This window comes from Strigops habroptila, chromosome 9 (assembly GCF_004027225.2).
Source record: "Strigops habroptila isolate Jane chromosome 9, bStrHab1.2.pri, whole genome shotgun sequence".
Lineage (NCBI taxonomy): Eukaryota > Metazoa > Chordata > Aves > Psittaciformes > Psittacidae > Strigops > Strigops habroptila.
The window spans coordinates 15,362,899-15,385,233 of NC_044285.2; the positions used below are offsets into that span (position 1 = coordinate 15,362,899).

Consider the following 22,335-nt stretch of genomic DNA (forward strand, 5'->3'; position numbering starts at 1 on the left):
AACACTTTTACCCTTTGCATCTGCCAGATCCCCAGTCCTGCAATGTTTCCCCTATACAACAGTACAAGATGTATATATTGTAACCAAAACCAGAGACAGTCTGCTATTTCAGAGCGAACTGATGCAGTCTGTCTGCGATTTTACTTACCCTTTGTTTACCCAAGGTGGTTGTACCAAAATCCAAAGAATGACGCAGGCAGGAAGCAAAAGTGCAGGCGACACACCCTCTATGGACTTTGTTTTTCTCTTGGATCATACGCCTCTGCTGTGCAAACGGACAGATCGCCTTTTCTGTGATATATGAAGTGTTACTGAAGCTATGTGTTAGATCTTGTTTTAAAAGATAACCCGGAAATCTTACAAACAAAACTATTATTTGCCATTGATTTTAACAATCTTGTATTCTATCAGGATTTGTTATATGCCGTGGAAAAATCCATACTTCAGTCACGCTCTCAGCTCTTTTACACCATTAGTCATTCGGAGTAACTACTGCTTTGCCAACACCGAACTTTCTTTCTGGAGGCCGTTTGCTGGTGCGGGAGCCGCAGGCCCGGCCCCGCTCCGCAGCTCCATCGCTCCCCCCGCCACAGGGACCCCAGGGGCGTTGTTTGCGGGGTCCGTCCCTCCCTCCTTCGCACCGCTGTGCAACCTGCGCGGAAGCGACGGCCCGAGGGGGTTGTCCTGGCGGCTGGAATATTCACGTGTTCCCATCCCGTGTCCCCCCCCCCGCGGCTGCCGCGCGGCGCTGCCCCCCAACGAGCGCGTTCCCATGGCGACGGCGTCCTGGCAACCGCTCCCGCTCCCGCAGCCCGGCCTGCGGCGGCCGCCCCGCTCCTGCAGCCCGGCGGGCGGGCGGAGGCCCCGCGCCGCGGGCGGACGGACAGACGGACGGACGGACGGACGGACGCCCCGGCTGCTTGGAGGCAGCCGCGACGCTTCGCAAACGGCTGCTCTAGCGGTGGCAGCGCGTTAAGGAGCGGGGCTCAGCCGGCCGCTGGGATGCAGGGAAAGATGGGCAGCGCTGTCCTGCCCTGATCCAGCACGGGTGAGTGCGCGCAGCGCCCTGCGCCCGCCGCTGAGTCTGTCCCAACTCTGTCCCTCCGTGTTGCATGGCCATAGAGTGGTGTCTGCGCCGCGGTGTCCTGTCAGCTGTCGCCTACCCCGTGTCTCACAGCCCTCACCGCGATTCCCGATGACCCCCCGCACCGCGAGGTGCCCCCGGGCCTGTCTGCGCGGCAGAGCCGCGGGCGAGGCGAGCGCAGGCGGAGCGGAGCATCCCCGCGGCGTGCCGCCGACACGGGTCCCAGCTCGCACCCCGAATGCTGCATGGCTGCGTAAGCACCAAGCACCTGAGCAGGCGCGTTTCTCAGAGGACCCTTAGCCTGGGCTCGGAGCTGGCACGGTTCCCTCTCTGCCAGGGGGGAGCCCCCGCCCCGCACTCCGCCGCACACCGCATTCATGTTCAAAGAACGTCATGGCAGTGCAGAGGGGTTTTGCAAGGGTTTGTTTCACGTGACTCGCTGATACATCAGTTTTTGACCCATCTTTTTGCCGAGTTGTGACACAGGGGCTTTCTCATGTACTCCAAAATGTCGCCCCAAAGTGCTCCAGAGTAACACCAGGATCTGCGGCTCCGGGGCGGTGCTGCCATACTGTACAGCAACCAAAGTGGTTTCTATTTTCAGAAGAAAAGAGTGATTAAAGTGTTTGCCTAGGCAGGTATTTCAGTCTGCTTCGATTCCCATGCAACTTGTGTCACGTCACGTAGCCCCCACGTGCTTCGCTTTCCTACCAGCAACAGAAGGAAAATAATATTTTCAGGAAAAATAATACTTTCCCACCACCCAGACATATTGCGAGAATGAATGTGAAAAACGCTCCGAGGTGCACAGACATTACAGCAAGTATTTGACACAGGTTATCATGGAAGATGGAGAACTGAACATTACAGATGTGATTATCCTTCAAAACAGGAGAAATGGAGAACCCACAGAAAATAAACATGCAAGGCAGTCTGCTGAAGTGGGCAAGGGATGCCACAGTACAAATAGCAAGGAATGAACTTTGCATTGATACAAGTGTTTCTTCAGCATGTCCCATGTATGGTTTTTTTCAAGCTTTTACATGTCTGATGTCAGTGACTTGAAGAAACGATAAAGAGGTACGAGGTGCTCGTATGAAAAGCTGCCTTATGTATCAAGTGAACTCTTGCTTTTGGCAATCAGGCATACCATTTAGAACCAGGAAAATCTTGTCCATGTGACAAGTATATTTGGAATATTCAGTAAATTAAACCAATCAACGAAAATCACTGGCTAATATGTCATGATTTAAATTGCTATAGTAGTGTCAAGCAGGAGATAACATCACTTAAAAAAAATAAAGTAAGCTCCTGAAACCTCTATGTCAACTGGTATCCAACTTGATTCCAGTTTAGTGCCACTAAAATCAGAGCTATGTGAAATTACTCTCCTCTGAATCTAGGCACAGAATATCTTATTTTTTTCCTTTATTTTATATTTATTAGTCTAACTATTCTATGGTTCTAAATTGATATTATAAAGAAGGAGTTTGTCATTAGTTCTGACACTTCTCCATTACTGTTTACTGCAAATACCTCCAAATTGCAGAAAAGCTTTTTTACAACCACTGAGCGAGGTCTTAACCCATCCTTTCTGGATGTTCGATCAGACCAAGAAATCTGATAAATGATGGGGTATTTCACTGTTGTACTGAGTGATGTGCTTCAGTCAGCAGGAATGAATGAATGAGAGTCCATCTGTGTAACTTTTGTTTCACGGGCACAATTTCTCCAGACATTTGCATTTAGCTGCATGTCTAATGCAGTCTGGCAGAAAAAAAGTAAAACCTTCAAGCAATCCCATGCTTGCTCTGCTGCAAACATTCTTTATCTTTTTCAATCAATAATAAAATTATACTGAAGGTTGTAAGATTACAACACTTATTTACAACACTTACTACAATCCAGCCGAGGATTTTTTCTTGTTTGGCTGGTTTTTATAAGGTGTATTTCACTGAGATACTGCTAGATGTACAGACTTCAATATTTGTTCTTCATTTTTCTAGGGTGCATCCAGTGCTTTGCTGCTGTGATATACACAGCTCTTCTAAATCAGTGGGATATTCTTGAGCTTATAATTAAGTTGTGTTTAAATGCTTCATTGCATTGAGGTCAGTAAAACACATTATGGCCCAGAGGACGAGGAGTAAATGAGCTCGGATCTAGAGAGAGGTGCCCTGTTACTGCACTGCGTAACACCGCGTACAGGAGGGATGCCCCGCAGAGCCATGGCATTGTTTAAAAACAACAGCCGGGAAAGCACGAGTGTGAGGAACAGGCTGCGGGATGGACAGTCAGGGCCTGCGCAGGACTTTGGAAGCAGAATTCATCACAGTGATACCCAGTCCTTGTACTGTGCCTTTTACTCATAGGCATGCAAGAACTTAAACAAGGAGCAAGGTATCACTATCTCTGTCTTCCATATAGGGAAACAGAATCATTAGACATGGAAACAACTTGTGCAGAGATTGAGCAAGGAATTAGAGTCAGACCTGAATTGCAGTCTAGTGTCACTGCTGCTCAGCAGCCCAGCTTCTCTCAAAACTATTTTTTTCTAATTTGTAGTTTCTGAAGCACTGTGCTATATATAGAAGACACATACTGTGACAATGTTTGCTCTCTGCTTTTAGGCACTGCTTTCATACATTTCTAAAGCACAAACATGCTTTGCATTTTGAGATCTCTGAGGGTAGTCCTATCACTTCTTCCCCATTGGTATTTGACTATTTTGTATCAATAACCCTATTTTCCTGTTTCTGCAGCATATTACACCAGATTTCATCAGCAATTGCAAAATACTTTTCATACATCAGCCTTCAGTTTTCAGTATGGATTTTAGGTTCCCAAGGAATTCAGGTTCAGGCCGTGCTCATCCTATTTGTAGTTAATGGTTATTTGTTTTATATAGGGTGGAATAGTTGGATTTGATTGAGGATACCATCTTTTTCATTAACTTAATTTCTGTCAATGAATACAGCTACTGAGCCACATACTGGTCTCACAGTGAGATATCCAAAATGTTCCTTTGAAGCTACTTAACAGACCTACCCTGCTGCAACGTCTGTCACAGTCTGGCTGGCTATGTCTAAAAATTAAAAACAGAATTCATATTCTTATCACGGAAGTATTTACAACATAAAGCGTGGCCATTTAGATTTGAAGACAGATTAATGCAAGACTCAGTTTTGCTGAACTATGCTGATGTCACACATTTTATTTAGGTTTCTGATTGCTGATGCTTTTACCAGAAAAATACCCCAGAAAATCTGCTGTCATCAAATATTTTTGTTTCATTCTGTAGCCGATACCTTCTTAAGTTTTTTGATAATCCTGTTGCTCTTACTTTTTTATTGATTGATTGATGATGTCCGAAACCAGCAGAGAGATTGGGGACAAGAAGTTTGTTTGCCTCTGTCCTGCCAAACCAGTTCTGTGGGTCAACGGCAGATTTCAGTTTCAAGGCTGCCAACCGTGCCTTTTTCAAGAGTATCATTTTCACTACAAAAAAAGCTTTTTAGCAGTTTTTTGTTGCTATTCTTCTGTATTAATTTTTATTTGTATTTATTCCATAAGCAATATCTGAATTCCGAGATCAAAGCTGTCAGCATAATCTTAAACTTTACTTAAAGGTTGACATAAAGAAGCAGCACTAAGTTGTTTCAGTGCCAGATATAAACTATTAAATAATTCAATGTGTACTTTTTCAACAGACATAAATTATTGACCAGAAAATGGCCCAGCGAAGCCCAATCTTCCCAACTCTTGCCCCTTCTGAAAGGTACAGTTTGGAATGTAAAAAGTAAAATCTTCATATGCAAAGTATTATGTGTCTCTCAATTCTCTATATATAGTAATGCTGTGACTTGGGACTTTGGCATTAGTATGCAAAGCAAAGTGAAATACTGTAGACTCATTCAAATCATGGCCCAAATCACAACTCCTTACTCAGCTTTTGCTTAACCTTTTCCCAGAGGAATCAAACAGTTTAAACTGTAAGTGAGTAGAAGTCCAAGAACACTATACTTAGCCAGTCTCCTAACAGTATAGACTAAGTGCCAAAACTCAGAGCCGGAAGTGACCTTTGCTGGAGTCCTCATACATCTCTATCAGTATCATCATGGTGAAAGTAAATTATTAATTTGGCTCATTAACAGGAAACAACATAGAGAATACACAGTAAATACAGAGTTCCAAGAAAAAGATCTCTTTCAAAGTGGGGTTGAATTTGTATCTTCTGTCTATGCTTTGGAAAATTTTCTTTATTCTTTACAGAATATAGCGGCAGGAAAAGATTGCATGCATTAGCAGCCTAATTTTTTACTTCGAGCACCCATGAGCTCCATTGCTTTCCATGGAAGCTATGCAGTGCAGATCTCTCGAAAAATCTAGACAATTACTTAAGGGACCCAAATGTAAGCTATTCTGGAGGACAATTTGACTTCCAAGACTATGAGAAGCTAGTCATAATTTTGGTCTCTCCTCAGTTGGTACACGTGCATATGGTCCTGTCCAGGACATGGAGGAACAAGCTTTATTACAGAATAGCTATAGAGACTGAAAAAAGGAATGGATACAAGCTACTCCTTTTTAATCTCGGTCTGCTTCCACTTAATTTGCAGTATCTACCTTCTGCAGTTACTGCTTTGATTAAGCCTGAAAACTGTAGAGCAAATAGCATTTCTTTTGAAATACAATAAAAGGTTTTTGAATTTGGATTCTTAATCACATTATAGCTCTGGACTGTAACTAATTTTATAATGCTCATGTCCTTTTCTTAAGATCCTTTGCCTTTTTAAGCTTCCTTAAAGAATATGAAAAAGAGCCTGACCTGCTTTTGTACATGATACTCACAGTAGCCAACACTTATTTGTAGCAGTGGGTAACTCTGTGAGTATTTTTGTGCTTCTCCCCAATACTGCTACTAAGGTAATATTGCACTGTCTCCAGTGGAAAGACATTGCAGAATTGTGTGTGAGAAATTAACAATATCTGGATGTTCTTCTTCACTAGACGGGTTCGAAACATACCACTGCATAGCCAGGCATTGACAGCGGTCCCACTGGCATCTGCGAGCCTGGTGGATCAGCTGGAAGACAGAATCCTAAGCCATGAGAAAACAACGGCGGCTCTTGTGGAACACGCTTTTCGCATTAAGGAGGACATTGTTTCCACTCTGCACAGAATGCAGAACAAAGGGGGGGGTGACCGGTTGGCTAGGCAACTCTTGGAAGAACATATCCGAAACATAACGGCAATAGTGAGGCAGCTTAATCGGGACATTGAGGTAAGTTAAGAATTATTCACAGGACTAATGCCATCTCAGCTACTTATCCCTTCTAATTTAATAAGAAAGTTTACCACAGGATAACTAAAGGTCAGACAAGGTCTAAAGATCCTGTAAGCTTATGAATTGTTTTTGTAACTTGAAAAACTGCTTGCAAATTGCTTAATTCTTTTAGTAGCTATGAAGATAGCACAGCATATTAGCATGTAAACACAGAAACCTTTGTGGTACTAATAAGCTTGCTTTGAAAAGCTGCACTGGAAACCTCAAAAAAATGAATTAATGTGACACTAATACCCAGCTCGACTTCAGACCAAAGGCTGTGCTGTATAAACACCAGGAAACGCCTTAGCTCTATAATAAACTTTCTTTTACTTCCAACTTACGGATGACACCAAGCAGCCAAACACAACTGCTCATTTTTATGACCTAATCACATGCAAATACGTGGCTTCACGCCTGACCTCTGCTGCAATGAGCAACACGGGTGTGGTGGGGAAAATGAAAGGATAAAAGTTAATATTTAAGTCTCCATTCTGTTGTCAACTCGTACTTTACACATATGGTATTTATATGCAGACTGGACACTAAGAATAAAAAATAATAGAGGACCTAAAAGGTGTCTGGTTTAGTACAAGACAAAGCAATGCTTTTAATAAAGTAATAAAAAAATAGTATCTGATGTTATGAAATACTGAAAAATAATGAGTGACATTTTAAGTGTACATTAAAGGTGACATACTGAGTTTGCATTTGCATATGAATGCTTTGTAGATGCTGCAGGAACAGATACGTGTCAGAGACAATCTCAGCTATGGAACAAATTCTACACTGAAGAGTCTGGAAATGCGGCAGCTTTCTGGTTTAGGAGATCTTCGGGGAAGAGTTGCAAGGTAAAAGTCAACACAGAAGTATATTTTTGGGACTAGCTAATGTTGTTTTAATCTTGAAGTATGAATGTTAATGACAATGGGCTGAATTCAACTTTGGCAAAATTCCTGGGATAATTTTACTCTGTGTTTTCAAGAAAATGAATAATAATCCTTTGCATTCCAGTATTACATGTTAAACATAACATTATCCTTGATTCCTGAGATTCCTGAAATTAGTTTTTAATAAATTACCTCACATTCCTTAGGAATTTGGATTTGGTTCAGCTTTAAAGAGTACTATGGTTAGACTGGTCTATCTTTGAAACAAATTAATTAGCACAATGATAAAGGCAGCATGGAACAATCTGCACTTGTAAAGAGCAGAACAGTTGCACATTTTTTGCATATATCTTAGAAGCAAAAATCTGTGTGTTCAGGTACTGGTTAGCCATATTAAAAAAAAAATGCATGGGCTACGTGACATGTAAGGAACAGAAAACTATAAGATAATAGAGGTTTTACAGACTACTTGAAGCTCCAGATTACAGCTGTGCCACTACACAGACCTCACATTGTGCTACCAACACAACATTTACAAACCCCAGTATAACAACATTCACTTAACTGTTTGTAAAGTTGAACACAAAAGACAGAGGATATACACAGCTACAGAAAAAGGAGTTAATCTGGCCTAAAGCAGTTTGGCTGGTAACTTTGGTGGAAGTCTACTTGTCCTGAATTTGACCAACTGTCTATATTGTACAGACAACTTTTATTTTTCTTTTCTTGTACTTCAATTGATTTAGTGATAACCTTCAACAGTCGACAAAAATAATCAGGGAGGGATTTTCCTTCAACTGAAGTTTTCTCATAAATGATTTGGGTTTTTTTGCAGTTCCCACTAACATACATCGTCCATTTTGTAAAGAACACTTCAGAGAGCTTCTACTTACTGATTTTTTTTTATTGAAAGTTGTGCACTACCCTTTAGTAAACAGAAATGAACTAGACATTTATTTTGTCAAATAAAAAAATGGATTGAAAAAATACATATAGAGATATACACACACACATATAGCTATCTCACTGAGAAATCCCTGAGAAATTTACATGCTCAGATCTTCCTGCTTCTTTATACAAAAAGTCCAGTTTGAGATCATACTACATCCTGAGAGAAGTCCATGTTTGGAACAGCACAGTTACTGACACCTTCTAAAGCCAATTGTAGTGCCTTTGCTTTCAATAACAGAACTCAAGTGAACAAACACATGCCAGCATGAGCTTTGCAATGGGACCATTGCCTCTCTCAAGTACTTGCTATGGGGATCGGTAGTGGGACTAGCACAGTCTGTGCCAGGATTTCTTCCTTTATTTACTTGGGGCAACACCCTTGTACTGTGCCTGGCTTGCAATTTATCTGATAATTGTATGAGATTATACCAATCTGCCTTATGTTAGATTGTGCAGCAAATGTTGGCTATTTGTATTCACTACCCTAAGAGAATCAGTTTATTGTCCTTTAACTGTTACCCTCTATTCAGCATTACCCTAGTGATTCTATGATTACGCTCTGTATGTAAAAATTCTCTCTGAATAAGGAAGAAAATAAGCTTCTCTTTATGAGAAAGCAAGCTCAAGTAGTGTTCCATGGAAGAAAGCTATTTGCCTTTATTTACAGACGTGCTCTACTTTGAAAATGAATGATAATGATTATAGCAGTATCTGGAGATCATGGTCAAGATGGCAGTTTCTTATGCTGTTGGCATTATACAGATACTTACCAGAAGCATTCCCTGGGATAAACACTTTCTGATTACTCTAGCCAAGGTTCCTTATATGAAATAAGCTGAACTCACTTAATGTGATTTTAACTTTTACATCTAGTCTTGCTAGCTTTCAGATGAGTTCAGAGAGTGAAATCTTAGAAACATGATTGAGTTACTGTGGGTTCCCAATTTACCATGCAGCAGCCTTCCGCCACAGTCAAGGTACAATGTATGGCTCAGGCTGCAGCGGCAGTAGGCTAATTTAACTCCAAGTACATCATGGTTGCTATAGGCTAAAAGCACGCAGATTGACAATCAGTGTGAATCAGTTTATATGTGCCACGTGACAACAAATCACCTGAATCTGAGCTTTTCGGTCCTGTAATAATTTTAGTGTCAATCTCAGGATGCTGGCCAAGTTTCAGTTCCAGTAATTACATGCATACTAAACATCTTATTCAACTTCAATATTGGAGGGACTGGTGTTTATTTCCTAACACCACCTGTTCTGTAACATGTCAATATGTAATCAAGCAACTGTCTCATTATTTCTTTAGGGTTGCTGCTTTTAATGATGAGTACAGGGATCCCTACATGCACATGCATTTCTGATGCACAGCTCCAAAACCACGCTACCCACAGCTCTGGAAGAGTGAGACTTGGACAGACCTCACAGTTGACCTCACCTGCACCACAGCATCAACCAATATCACTATCAGAAGAAGACTGAATACACATTACAGCTCATGTCTGTGGGCCATTTCTCATTAAGCACAATTTATTGCTGAATTTGTAAAGCATCACTGCAGTGCTCACCATGACTGATGCTGTACATCTTCCTAAAAATCAGCAGTATTACTGACTTTAAGAAAAATATGACCTCTATTAAATTCAGTTCCACATTCAGCAGAAAACTAGATAGATGCTGACAGATCCATTACCACAGTCTCCTGTCCCTGATGTTGGCAATTTTATATAACACAGATTTACCAATTCTATTTCTAGCGATATTAGATCGTTACAATAATGAGTAGTGCCTTATCATTTATTTAGAGAATAACTTGTGGACTATGATAATTTGTCTGGGAAGTTTAAATACAGCAGTCTGGTCAGAACTATAGCAGCAGCTGTCTCTAGAAGCTTCCTGATAGATGAAACATCCAGAGAAATGGCAGCTATGCATGTTCAAATTGGGCCTACTTGGCATATTTAGATGATTTTTTATATACATTATAGATCTGATTCATTTCAGACACACTGGACTCATTACATGTAGGCAGATTTTCCTACACTGCACAGAAAATGAGCCTGATGCATCTGGGATGTGCTGCATTTATGAACTGCAGAAGTACAATAAATCTGCTGCACTCTGGCTACTTGCTGTGTAGGAGATGCACACCATGAGGGCTGACCTGGGCTCCTTGATCCAGGCTAGTCAGAAGCTACTAGCATTGCTGTTCTTGCCCAGTGGGTGCCCTACACATATCGACTTGCTTTTCACTACTTGTTCTTCAGCTACTTGTTTGTCAGTGAAACACTGGTATTTAAATTGAAACATCTCCTGTTACACTAAAACAGGAACATTAAGATCTGTATGTACCATTATAGCATATTGAGATAGCATCCTGCTGCAGACTGTTGATGTAGTTCTCAGCTTTATCTAGTCCCTGGTGATACTGAATAGAGCAACCATTGTGTTTTGATTTCCTAGAGATCAAAGACAACAAAAATACTCTTCAGTGTGCCAGAAAAATAACTACTGCTTTTGCTCAGTATGACTTGGAAAGCAGTTGTTTGGTAATTTCACTGTTTATAACGTAAACAGTGAAACATTACTTTTTCCTAGGATTATACTGTATTCTGAAACTGAGAATACTACTTGGCACTATGAAATCTCTCAATTTATTCTTCATTTACCAATTTTACATAAGTATACAGCCTGGCAATCAGAACTTTCAGAAAATGTCCTCCAAAATCAAACAGTGGTGAACTGAACACATTCTAGTGCATCTTTGGCCCAATTTCAACAGTGCATTTGTGCAAGTGCACATGAAAAACTGCACTGGATTGTTTGTATGGCCAGCTTCAGCATTTCAGGGATGAAGACAGATTTACTATGCACTTCTTTGTACAAAATGGTTTTATATACAGGTCTTACATTTTTAAACTAATATTCTTCCTAGAAATCTTAATCTTTTTGCCATTTCTTTCCTTGTGCTTTTAAGATGACCAAACCTGTAAAGTTGTTTTCAACTTCTGTCTTTATAGCCACAGTCAACTGGCTTAATTTATACAGACAGTCTGATTAAATTACCCAGGAATTTAAATCCAATGTTCAGAAACATTCAGTTCTATTTTTAAGAAAAATTCTATTGTCATTTTAACTTTATCTATAAAGAACTATCAAAGCAGAACTTTCAAAGGTGTGGGAAGTTCCGTGGGGATGGTAACGTGCCTTTCTTGGTGCCTTTTGTCTTTTTTTTTTTCCTAATGAGGAAAAATTCCAAAATATGATGTGTCCTTTTGTTTAGATTGCTCATTTTCTTCTGACCCATCATGCAGTAGAAACCTGAATCAAAAAGTCCATGGTCTTCCATATGCTCACCTTATTACTGCCTCTCCACCATTTGAAAGCTAGTGGAACCATGGACTTAAGTTATTTAATTGCTCTCAGTTTTTAACTCAAAAAAACTCACATAACTAATATATCAGAATATCATTCTTTGTCTGCAGGACACTAATGTTTTCTTCCAGGTCAAAACTAATCAGGTGTTTGTGAGTGTGTACTCTATATATATACAGAGAGAAAGATATATAGATACATATATATCTATATATCTCAAAAAGACTTCTCTTTCACTGCTTCAAAATATGGAATATTGGTTTTTAACAACTCCCCAAACTTAGCAGGCTAGCTACATGACAGTGGAATTTAAGCTTTAGTCCAACTTTGTTTAAAAGGGTGCCAACTACGGCATCCCTGTAGAAAACCAAAATAACCTGATTAATACATACCAGGCTGACAGTAAATTAACATAGTCAGAATTTTAATGTTCCAGTTACCATGCAACTGTATGACCCCTTTGATCACACAACCGAGTCACACAAAGAGGAGAGATGCACTGTGATTAAACCCAAATCGCTCATTTGCCTTAAAAGCAATTACACATGCCTGCTGTTTACATTTGCTAGTTGCTTTTTGTATTTTCTGTTATGCCTCAGAGAAACAAAGCTAACCATTTTTTTGAGCCCAGAGGTGACTAGATGCAAGATGATTTCATTCCTCTGATTCTCTTTGATTGTACCAACATGGAGAGATTTGGCTTCTCTCATCTTTCTAAAGAAACTGCCTGATTTTAAGACCTACAACTATGGTTCATGGTTCACTGCCATGTAAACCTCAGCTGGTCTCTTACAGGTATTACCAGTTGCTCTCACAATGCTGAACTGCTAAACCAGAAATTAATTTTCACAAGTTTTATAATGTCTACGATTCTCTGTTGCATTACTGATTATTTTTATATTGAAATTGTACCATAATACTAAGCAGATGCTCCATTTGTCATTTTAGCTGCTACTTTCCCTTCATGTTTAATGATAATGGTAGTTACTGTAACCGAGGTGATGAAAATGCATGTTGAAATGAAAGCCTTCAAATTGAAATGTGACTAAAAAAGAGGCTAAAATGTGTCATTGGTTTAGGTAATGACTTAAGGTGCCTTAGCTTGTTTCATTTTACTGCCTTTTTCTCCCTCAAATAGTAACTGCTGCCTGTTCTCCGTCAGTTTCATAGATCAAATTTGCTAACACTGCCAATAACATTACTTCCCTTAGCAAAAAAATACGCAGGACTCATACTTCACATAGGTCTTCCTCCTGAAATTACAGTACTTATATTTTTATAGCTCAGTTAATGCCCTTATTGTATTACTCGAGATGAAATCCACCTGCCCAGCTTTGAAATGTGGTAGAAAATGCACATATTCTACAGCGCATTTATCCTGAAAATGTTACAGCATGAAGAAATGTTCCAATGTGAAGAAAGGAAACCAGAATTATGTTCCAGCACTGCATTTGAGAGACAAAATTGCCCTTGCTTTCAAGGACAGTTTTACCTAAATAAAGACTAATAACTGTAATATTTGCTGCACATTGTTTACTACACATACTAATTGTATACTACTATTTCATAAATAAAAATAAGAACGTAAAACTCAGAGAAACACAGCCGCAATAATGAAAAAATAGTCCTCAATTATTTAGGCTTCTGATCATGTAGGCAAAATCACACACACCTTAGCAGATGTCTTTTGGAGCATGAGAAAATTGAAGGTATTGAAATTCTGCATCTTTGCATTTCTAATGTGATTCCCCTGACTGATAACAACACAGTCTACACACATTATGTCAGTGCCAAGAAGACAGGAATGTATGTGTCAGACTATTTGACTTCTAGTCCCATTTGGGAGTAGGTTGCTGAATACTATGAGATCTGTCACCATTTGTACAGTCTCAAAAGACACTGTTTGCCTAGACAGCCAGCAATTTCACAGAAATGCCCAGTCTAAAATGGGTAAATTTAAAAGCCTGGACCTTACAGTCTTTTCAGCTGTTGCTTTGGTATTTTATTCACACAGGTGTGATGCTGGGTTAGCCAGACTGTCTGCAGAACATAAAATTACCTATGAAAGACTTCAGAGCTTAAGTAAAGACCAACAGACCTCCAAGCTGATCTTGGAATCTAAAATCAAAGAGGCAGAAATACAGGTATGGTATTTAGATCAAAGCAATCCATGTATGGAATTATAGTCCAATTCACATTGACTCCATTACTGTTAGTAATTATCCTGGGAGATCACAGATTTACAAATGGAGAAGTGTATCTGCTCACAGTCCTTATTAGATTGAATATTGGTACCTAGCTGCATTATTGTACTGGTCTAACTCAAAAAAGGTCCTTTAGCATGCCACATAGAAGGGGCTAGTACTTCAAAATACCTGAAAGGACTCTAGGAATGAACAAAAGTCAACGATTACTGGCCTGAATGGCTTCTTGAGGTTGGAATGTGAACATGACAAGGATGCTCTACAAAACTACCACAACAATGCAACCATCAGTGTCTCTCCCGGTACGTTTTGGCCTTCCAGGATGGTTTTATATGTATTTAACCACGATTTTTGAAGGTCTGCAAAACAAAACTGGTTTTGGGTTCTGTGAATCAATTGATGTATCTGTCAGGTTTCTCTTCCATTGGGTATAAGAATGAAAGATAGAACTAGATAGAAGCAGAGGCTTATAACATTAAGGCAAAGGATTCTTCATAGCTCCTTTCAAGGCCTTCCCATTTTCTTGGGCAACAGAAGTAACTTACATCTCCATTTTGCAGCACGTAAATGGTTAAAATGCACCTTTCTCAGAAGGCTCAGTATAGTATATTTGCATGCCAGGAGCATATTATCAGGAATCTTTTAAAACAAAACTATGTTTTGTAAAAATAAAAATAGTTTCTGCTAGTAGTGACTTATCCCCAATTAAACCCAGCACTTTCATCACTGCAGTAGCCACTATACATGACATGATAAAGAATATCACTCAGTATTGGTGGAGTGCTCTGCCGCTTGTTTACTCTGCTTATGTGGCATCACGGACACTTATGGATCATATAAATTCAGCTGCCTCAAGGAGGGGGAGCAGGCAGACGCTTTCAAGGCAAGACTATTAAAATTGTTTATGGCTGAAAAATTACAGTTTTCACAACATTGATACTTTCATCTTGCAAGATAATATATTTTTCATGACAAAGTCAAACATGCAAATTCAGTAATTGTGAAGTGGCAGCAAAAATGGCCCTTCTTTAAGATCTCCTCTACCGTTACGAAAATGTCCCAAACGAGATTGTGATGAAATGCTGTTGAAAAATAGTAAATTCTGAATTTTGTTTCAGATTTCTCATCTTCTGAGCAGAGTAGAGCAATCAATAATGCAACAAGAAGCAAAGCTGAAGATTGCCTACAAAGAGAGCAACCAACAGCTCCACCTTCTGGATATGAAGTGAGTGCCCGGGAAACCTGGCTGCTGCCATGCGACTTGGAAGAGTGGGTCATCAATTTTCCAAGTTTGACTGTTGTAATCTTCAGGTCTACAAAAGCACGAACCTGTTTAAATATGTATGTGTGCTCAACAGATGTTACAAAAGCGTATGGTCTGTCAAGTAGGACTTGCTTTCAACAAGAATTCTGTCCCTAATGAGGTTAGGCAATTCTGAAAAGCCCATTAAGTCCCCAGTTAAGTATTCAGACAGAACTTCTATTAAAGAACACAAGTAAGGATTTTTGTAGGAGTGGCCTTTTTGTACGAGGCAACAAATGCTGGAGGTGGCTGTCAAGTGCAGAGCAGAAAGTTCAACTCAAGCCACCAGGAAGTAAGGCACAGCATTCACAAAGTGTTATTGCTTTAAATTGGCTTCAAACATGAATATATAACTCAAATACCTAAATTATTAATGATAAGCTACTGTGCTACTACTAGACATTATATAGGGATATACTCAATTCAGATACTAACTCTTCTCCAGGCATTTCACTCAAGAGGCAGTTGTGGCTTAAGCCACCCACCTTCTCACTGCTTACTGTTTATTGCCAGCCTCATGCAATCCTATCAGTTACATCAGTAGAACTATTTGCAAACTAGATGAAAGAATAGACCCAGGTTTCAAATATTCACTGGAAAAAAATACTTTCTAAAGAAACAGTTTCACTGTCAGAACTGGTTGGTATAAACTTCAGGTGGGAATAGGCAACAAAAGTGGGGCTGTATGAACCAGCGTTGCCACTAAAGTAAAGGGTTATCAAATCTTTGTTCAGATTTAAGACCTATGGACCCAAAGATTATAATCTGAACAGATGACTATATTCTTTTTCAATGCTACAAAGAATTTGCATCTACTACGTCTCAAAATGTTGTGATATGTTTCATATAAATAACTGCTATTTTGTTGCGCTCTTTCATCTTTATTTGCAAAAACAACGTTATCCAATTTAGTAGCCTTAAAAGTTCAAGGATTCACCTTAATATGGTGTCAAGAATGTATTGCGTTACCATGTTTTATTTTTTTCAAACATGTTCATAAAAATGTCACAGCTGAATGACCAAATTTTCTTCTCTTTTGTATCTGCTAATTTCTATTATGCTCTTAGATTAAAAAATGCTATTGAGGAACTCAGCGGCCAGATTTTGTCTGCACGTAGCTGGTTGGAACAGGAACACGAAAGGATTGAGAAAGAGCTCGTGCAAAAGATTGACCAACTCTCATCGACTTTCAAGGAAAAAACTGTAAGTTTTGTCCAAATGTCCTAATAATACTTCTTAGGAAATACTCAAAAGCATCATTAATAACTAAGATGATATAATGCAGATATTATTTGAGTGGCATTTTCAGACTTCAAAATTTGTATAACTCTCTTCACTGATGTCGTGTTACATCCCCTCAGCCTGAAAGTCTTCAAATAAATGTGATCACTTCTAAATAGATCAGTATTTTAGCATATGATAATCAAGTCAGTTTAAACCATTTCATAAAAAATAATTCTTTACAGTTTTGAATTCCACATGAAAGAGAATTAAGTTAATATCTATTGTATATTTGGGAAAGACCAGCGTAATTTCACCTGCAGAGTAAATCATTAAAATTCTTTTTCCTGGCTCCAGGAAATGAGTGAAAGAGCTATAGAGATGAAATTCAACCAAATGGCAGAGAAAATTGACAAAATAGAAGAAATACAGAAGATAACCATGGAAGCACATGAAGCAAAACAGACTGAAGAAAAGATAAATATTCGCATTGGCAAACTTCAAAATGAGATAAATGAAGATATAAAAGAAATGAAAGCTGAAGTTAATGCTGGTAGGACCACAGTTATGAAGTTCTTTATTCTGAACTGGGGTAACAATGAGCCACCTATAATAATATTCAAAATGCCTTTGCCTGTATTGAAGTAGTTTAGAGACTCTTGGGGCAGAGGTAATGGCTGCACCTGTGGCACTAAAAAGGATTTTCACCAAATGTGAAATTCACAGCAACAAGAGGTGACATCTTTTTAGCTTAGGAGTGTGGTCCCCAGAGCACACACAGGCGTAGGGTGGCTGTGATCGGGCACAGTTCTGCCATCAGCACAGTTATAGACCTGTTTTTCTTTTGCTATCTTCCTAGTGTAAAGCAAAGTGTCACGGTAGGAAGCGCATTCTGACAATAATAATGCTTTACTAGCATTATTACTAGATAGCAATACTCTTGCTTTTGAATATGAACTAATTTAAGTCTCACCTGCAATTAGGATTTGCAGCTATCTATGAGAGCATTGGGTCTCTACGGCAAGTTCTAGAAGCGAAAATGAAGCTGGACAGAGACGAACTACAGAAGCAGATCCACCAAATGAAGCAGGAGGTTCCAACATGGGGAGAGGCTGGACCATGACTGCAAGATTTTGTCCGAGGGATTAATGTTTACCTGGCTAAAAAGGCAGACTGTAATCTTGTTGCAGTCTGTAATCCAAATTAAATGCATGTACCAAATGACATGCTGCTGTTGCACAGGTCCGTATGTTTACTCAAAGCGGTAAGTGCAAGCTCTTCATAGATCAGCTGACAAGCTTTTAGGCATGAGGTGCTGATTTGCCACTGCACTACTCTAGTTACTCTCAGGAGATTAAACACCGTGTAAAACTGGAGTAATATACTGGTGAAGCTGGCACCTAATTTGCTAAAGGCATTCCAGTTTCACAGGCGTGATCAGACAAGTAAACGCTTATATATATTTAAGCACCTGCACATCCCCCTTAAAAAAAAACAACCACAAAACAAAAACCAAAACCTCCCCCAACAAACAAGTTGATACAAATTGTTTGACATCAGTTTGGCAAGGTGCTCCACCTTGAGACAAATCACTTGATGGAAGGCAATGACACTTTTACAGTGACTTTCTCTACTCCTGGCTTCCTGGGGAGACAGAATTGGCACGAAACAGACCAATATTCAAAACCTAAATACTAACAGAAAAAATCTTTGTTCAGTTTTGCAAATATCCTCTGTGTGTGTAAACCAAGTAGTGTTATATAATGTAGTTGTAGAAGATGATTCATCAACAACATAAGAAACTTAACTTGCGTGGTCTTGTATTGTAATATTTTTAAATTAATAGCCAAGTGGAGCTGAGACAAGGTAAAAGATGTACATACGAGTATTTTATAACTGGGCATGTGTTCCTGTGACTTGTTTCATTATAACTTTGAAAGGTTTGAAAACAAAAGAGAAGGTGATAATCTAACAGTCTGGAGAGTGTAATGTAAAATAAGATGCAGTTTATGATCCACTTAGAAATTTTCCATGAAGTAAAACAACAGATTCTTCAGATTTAAGTAGACTTTGGTAATTCAGTAATTCAAACTGCTATTTGTCTTCACAGTATTTCCAAATAATAATGGTGCTTATTTCCATTCTCAGAACAGATTACGTAATGAAAATCAGCACCCATATGGCATATTAATCTAGACAGGAAAATAGATATATATGTTGATTTTGTACCTTCATTCATAGCTTGATATTGCTCCTCATGTTTGTAAATCATGCAGGATTAAGCACTCATGAAGAATAGAAGACTTAATCCAGTACCTTCTTAATTCATACTATTAACAACAACTCATATACAAAAATACTTCTAATTTACACAAGCATTACTGTTAAAGTAAATAAATTATTAGGATGTCTCTGCACTGTCTTTAATGGACCTTTCTTTTGGCTAGTATTGCAAAACCATATTCCTATTTGGAATGGTGGCCAGTTTCTCATCACTTCCATGAAAAGAAGGTTTGGCCCACAGAGTCATATTTATAAAAAAAAACAAAACCAAAAAACTCCAGCAAAAAACAAAACTCCAAAAACTTAAATTCCTATTTCAGCAGGACAGTGTACTGTCTAAAAAGCAAACTCAGCTTTACAGGCTTAATGCCTAAGTTTATATTCAGTTCCTATAGAGTTGAAAGTAATCTAACGTATCAAAGATACATGAAGTTTGTGCAACTCTGGCTTCCAGTGCTCTCTGATAACAAAACTGCCCCCATTATTCCTGTTTTGTATCATTCATGTGCTGTGAAATATATTTACAACAGCGGCTAAGGGGAAAGACCAGTTCACTAAAGGCAGACAAGGAAATATTTGCAGATATTTCTTAAGAATTGTCTTTAAAATTCATTCCTTTTCATTTCTGTATTCTTATCTAGTCTTACATATTTAGCCATGGGCAGTGGAAAGGCCATCACCAGTGGTTCACTTAAAAAAAAAAAAAAAAAAAAAAAGGAAAAGAGCAAAGACAAAAGCAACAAGAGATGGAAAAAAAACCCCAACAATTTTTTCCTCTGTAATTGGAAGTCTGTACCTGAGAGAATCTGGTATGATTTGAAGAGCCTACAAGGAATCAGAGAAACAATTTATATAGGACTGCAATAAAATGTTTCTCTTGTAAAAATCTTGTGTGATTCATGCAGATATAAAATAACACATCAAGCCCTATCCAATTTTATTTCTGCTGTTTTGAAAAGATTTTTTCCTTAAATCTCAGCTAAAACAAACAACTAAAAGCCCAAATAAAACAATATTGAAATGCGAACTACCATCAAGCAGTGCCTTCAAACTATATAAAGTGCTGTGCGGAGGGAGGCACAGGTTATGGGGACTTATATGCTGGAAAGAGACAGGCAGAAATGGTTAGCTGGGATACACGCAAGTATAGCCTGCCCATCGTCCAATATTTTCAGAGTGCTCTAACTCGTCAGTTGTGAAAGGAAGCCACATACTCCAGTCCAAGAGTTTCTGCAGAAAAATTGAGAAAAAGCCAGGATGGAAAAAGTAATATGAAGGAAGACTGAAAAATCTGGAGAAGTAACAGAGAAAAAGAGTAAGTCAAAAGAGTGGAGCAATGGAACACAAAAGAGTGGAGCAATGGTAGCTGCATTGGCAGAAGCAAGGAAGAGTAGCTCCCTGCTGCTGAAGCACAGAACAGGTCTGAAGATTTTAGCAAGAGCTGAAAGTTACAGACAATACTATATTTGATAAAAAACAAAGACCCCTCAAGGAAGGGCACATTAATTGTTTTGTCCTAATTCATGCTCCCTATTTGCCTTCTGCATTTTACTCTGCTCAAGCAATTGGAAAAATAAATTCTTTTGTTTTCCCTTCAGTTACTTTAAAGTTTTCTGCACAAAATAGGCCAACAATGGTCTGTCTGCATAGTCTGTCAGGGAGTGCTCCTATCCGATAAGTTACAGCTGAGTCCTTCAAGGGAGAATTAGAGTCCCTGTATCTTCCAATCATCTTGAAGTTGCACAGCAAAATCCTTTCCTCTGAAACAGCATGCCCCCACGGCAATTACTATGAAGCCAGGAGGACAGTATTATAGGCACTATGGTCTATGAAAGCTTGATTTTGCAAAACAGAAACCAATTCTGAAAACTGACCTGCAGAGATCCCGTAAAACCAAATAGAAGGAAATAGGTGTGCTTGGAAGTGGAGCTGCTCCTTTATTTTTCCTTTCCATGCTCGTCTCCAGTGGCATTCCTGTGTGCCAGTCCTTTAGGGATACAGATTGCTTGTGATGGTGGAAGTAATGTGCTTTTTTTTTCAGTATAAGTACTCATGCTGTAAGTCACCATCTGTACAGCACCAAACATGGGTCTGCCAGAGCCCGCAAGTAGAAAAAGGCAGTGAGAAGAGGCAATGTTTTTCTAGATTACACACAAGCAAACAGAACAAGACTTAGTGTGTTTGGGAAAGTATAATACTGAATATGCACAAAATACTATTCAAAACACAAAGTACACTGACATGACCATGAACTCACTGAAGGAAGGATTGGAAGGAGCCTTTAGAAGCCATCTGCTCCATCTCTCTGCTTCAAGATAGGGCCAATTCTACCTAAAATATTTGTCATAGACACTTGTCTAACCTGCTTACAAGAATCTTTCAAGAATAAACCATCGACTAATCCAGTCTGCTCCAATGCTAAAGAACACCGCCCTGCCACCCAAATACCTGGACTTTCGATAGGACAAGACATAATGGGCTTAAATTTCAAGCACAGAAGACACAAACCCTAATTTATTAATTCTTCCCTGCATATCCATTATTTTTTTAAAACAATCTGTGTTTTAAAGAATACGGATCTTTGCCCAACATTCCTTAAACTTTTATTCTCCTTCATACGTACCTAAAAAAACCCCAAAAAACCTGAACAACAAAAACCAAACCTCATAAAACCAACCACCGCCAAAATCCAAAACGAGCCAAAAGCAGACCGCTTCCTCTCATGAAGCTTTTAAATCTTTCTTTTGTCAGCTATTTAGGATGCATGAGACTTAAACCACTTGCATTGTGCAGACCATAGTGTTCAGTCAGCTGTGTTGCCTGAATGACATAGCAAGTGTCAAAGGATAAACTCATAAAAAGTTTTTTACCTGGGCTACATGCCTTTTACATTAGCATGTGATAACAGTAGAACTACAGTACTGTGCAGGGAAGGACTTAACTGTAAACAGAAATATGTCAGCAGTTACAGAGCAATTGTGTTTAGATTCATTAAGCAAATCAAAGTAGTGATACAACTAAGAAGTTAAAAGGATGATCCTGACTTCAACATCTAGTTGTTTATGTAGTACAGTTTTATATTGTGGATATTCTGTCATTACATACCGATATGGTTCAGTGGACAGTTCCTTGTTGGAGAAAAACGGTATGAAAGATAATGAACAACAGCATAGTCCTGTAATATCAATTTAAACTGAAATGTAATCTTTTCCAAGTTTCTACATTTCCTGCTCTACCTTTTTAAGTATTTAGCCATTTGTACCTTAAACTGTTCATTAGACATGTATTCAAATAATAGAAATGTCTAAGGAGAGAGACACATGACAAACCGATAAAGCCCTCCTATGTGTAAGGGAGGGATTCCTCTGGATACTCCCCACAGTGCAAGAGATTCAGAAGCGAATTTGAAAGAAAATAATGGAAATTCGGTGCAAGTCCTCTATTGAGTTGGCCACAGGGTGTCACTGTTACTCTTGGCAAGCAAAGGAAGATGCTTAATATGCTGCAATACCACTGAGACAGGTCTGGAAATATTTAACAAAGTTATGCATTTTGACAAAAGGAATTTGAAAAAAAAAAACCCAAAACCCACAAAAAACCAAAAAACCCCGAATATTTTAAGCAAAATTCTCTGAGAGTGACTGTGATGGTCCTTGAGGAATGCTGAGCGGGGACCAAAGTTCTCTGCTACCTTT

At 39.1% G+C, this 22,335-nt stretch overlaps 2 protein-coding genes across 3 annotated transcripts in view; one reads left to right on the forward strand and one right to left on the reverse strand.

Moving 5' to 3' along the window:
- The window catches only part of MYO1E (myosin IE), a 252,434-nt gene that overhangs the window by 89,829 nt on the left and 140,270 nt on the right, over positions 1-22,335 (reverse strand). The window lies entirely within an intron of this gene.
- FAM81A (family with sequence similarity 81 member A) lies at positions 765-22,220 on the forward strand. 2 transcript variants are annotated; one of them, XM_030497706.1, is made up of 9 exons: positions 765-1,048; positions 4,795-4,862; positions 6,095-6,368; positions 7,143-7,261; positions 13,644-13,773; positions 14,952-15,058; positions 16,204-16,339; positions 16,715-16,910; positions 17,341-22,220. In XM_030497706.1, exons 2-9 carry the CDS (start codon positions 4,816-4,818, stop codon positions 17,478-17,480), a joined length of 1,149 nt encoding a protein of 382 aa, XP_030353566.1. In that variant the 5' UTR covers positions 765-1,048; positions 4,795-4,815; the 3' UTR covers positions 17,481-22,220. The 2 variants fall into 2 exon arrangements, with proteins under 2 accessions (XP_030353566.1, XP_030353567.1); XM_030497707.1 differs by having other exon boundaries at positions 765-2,164; positions 17,341-19,355.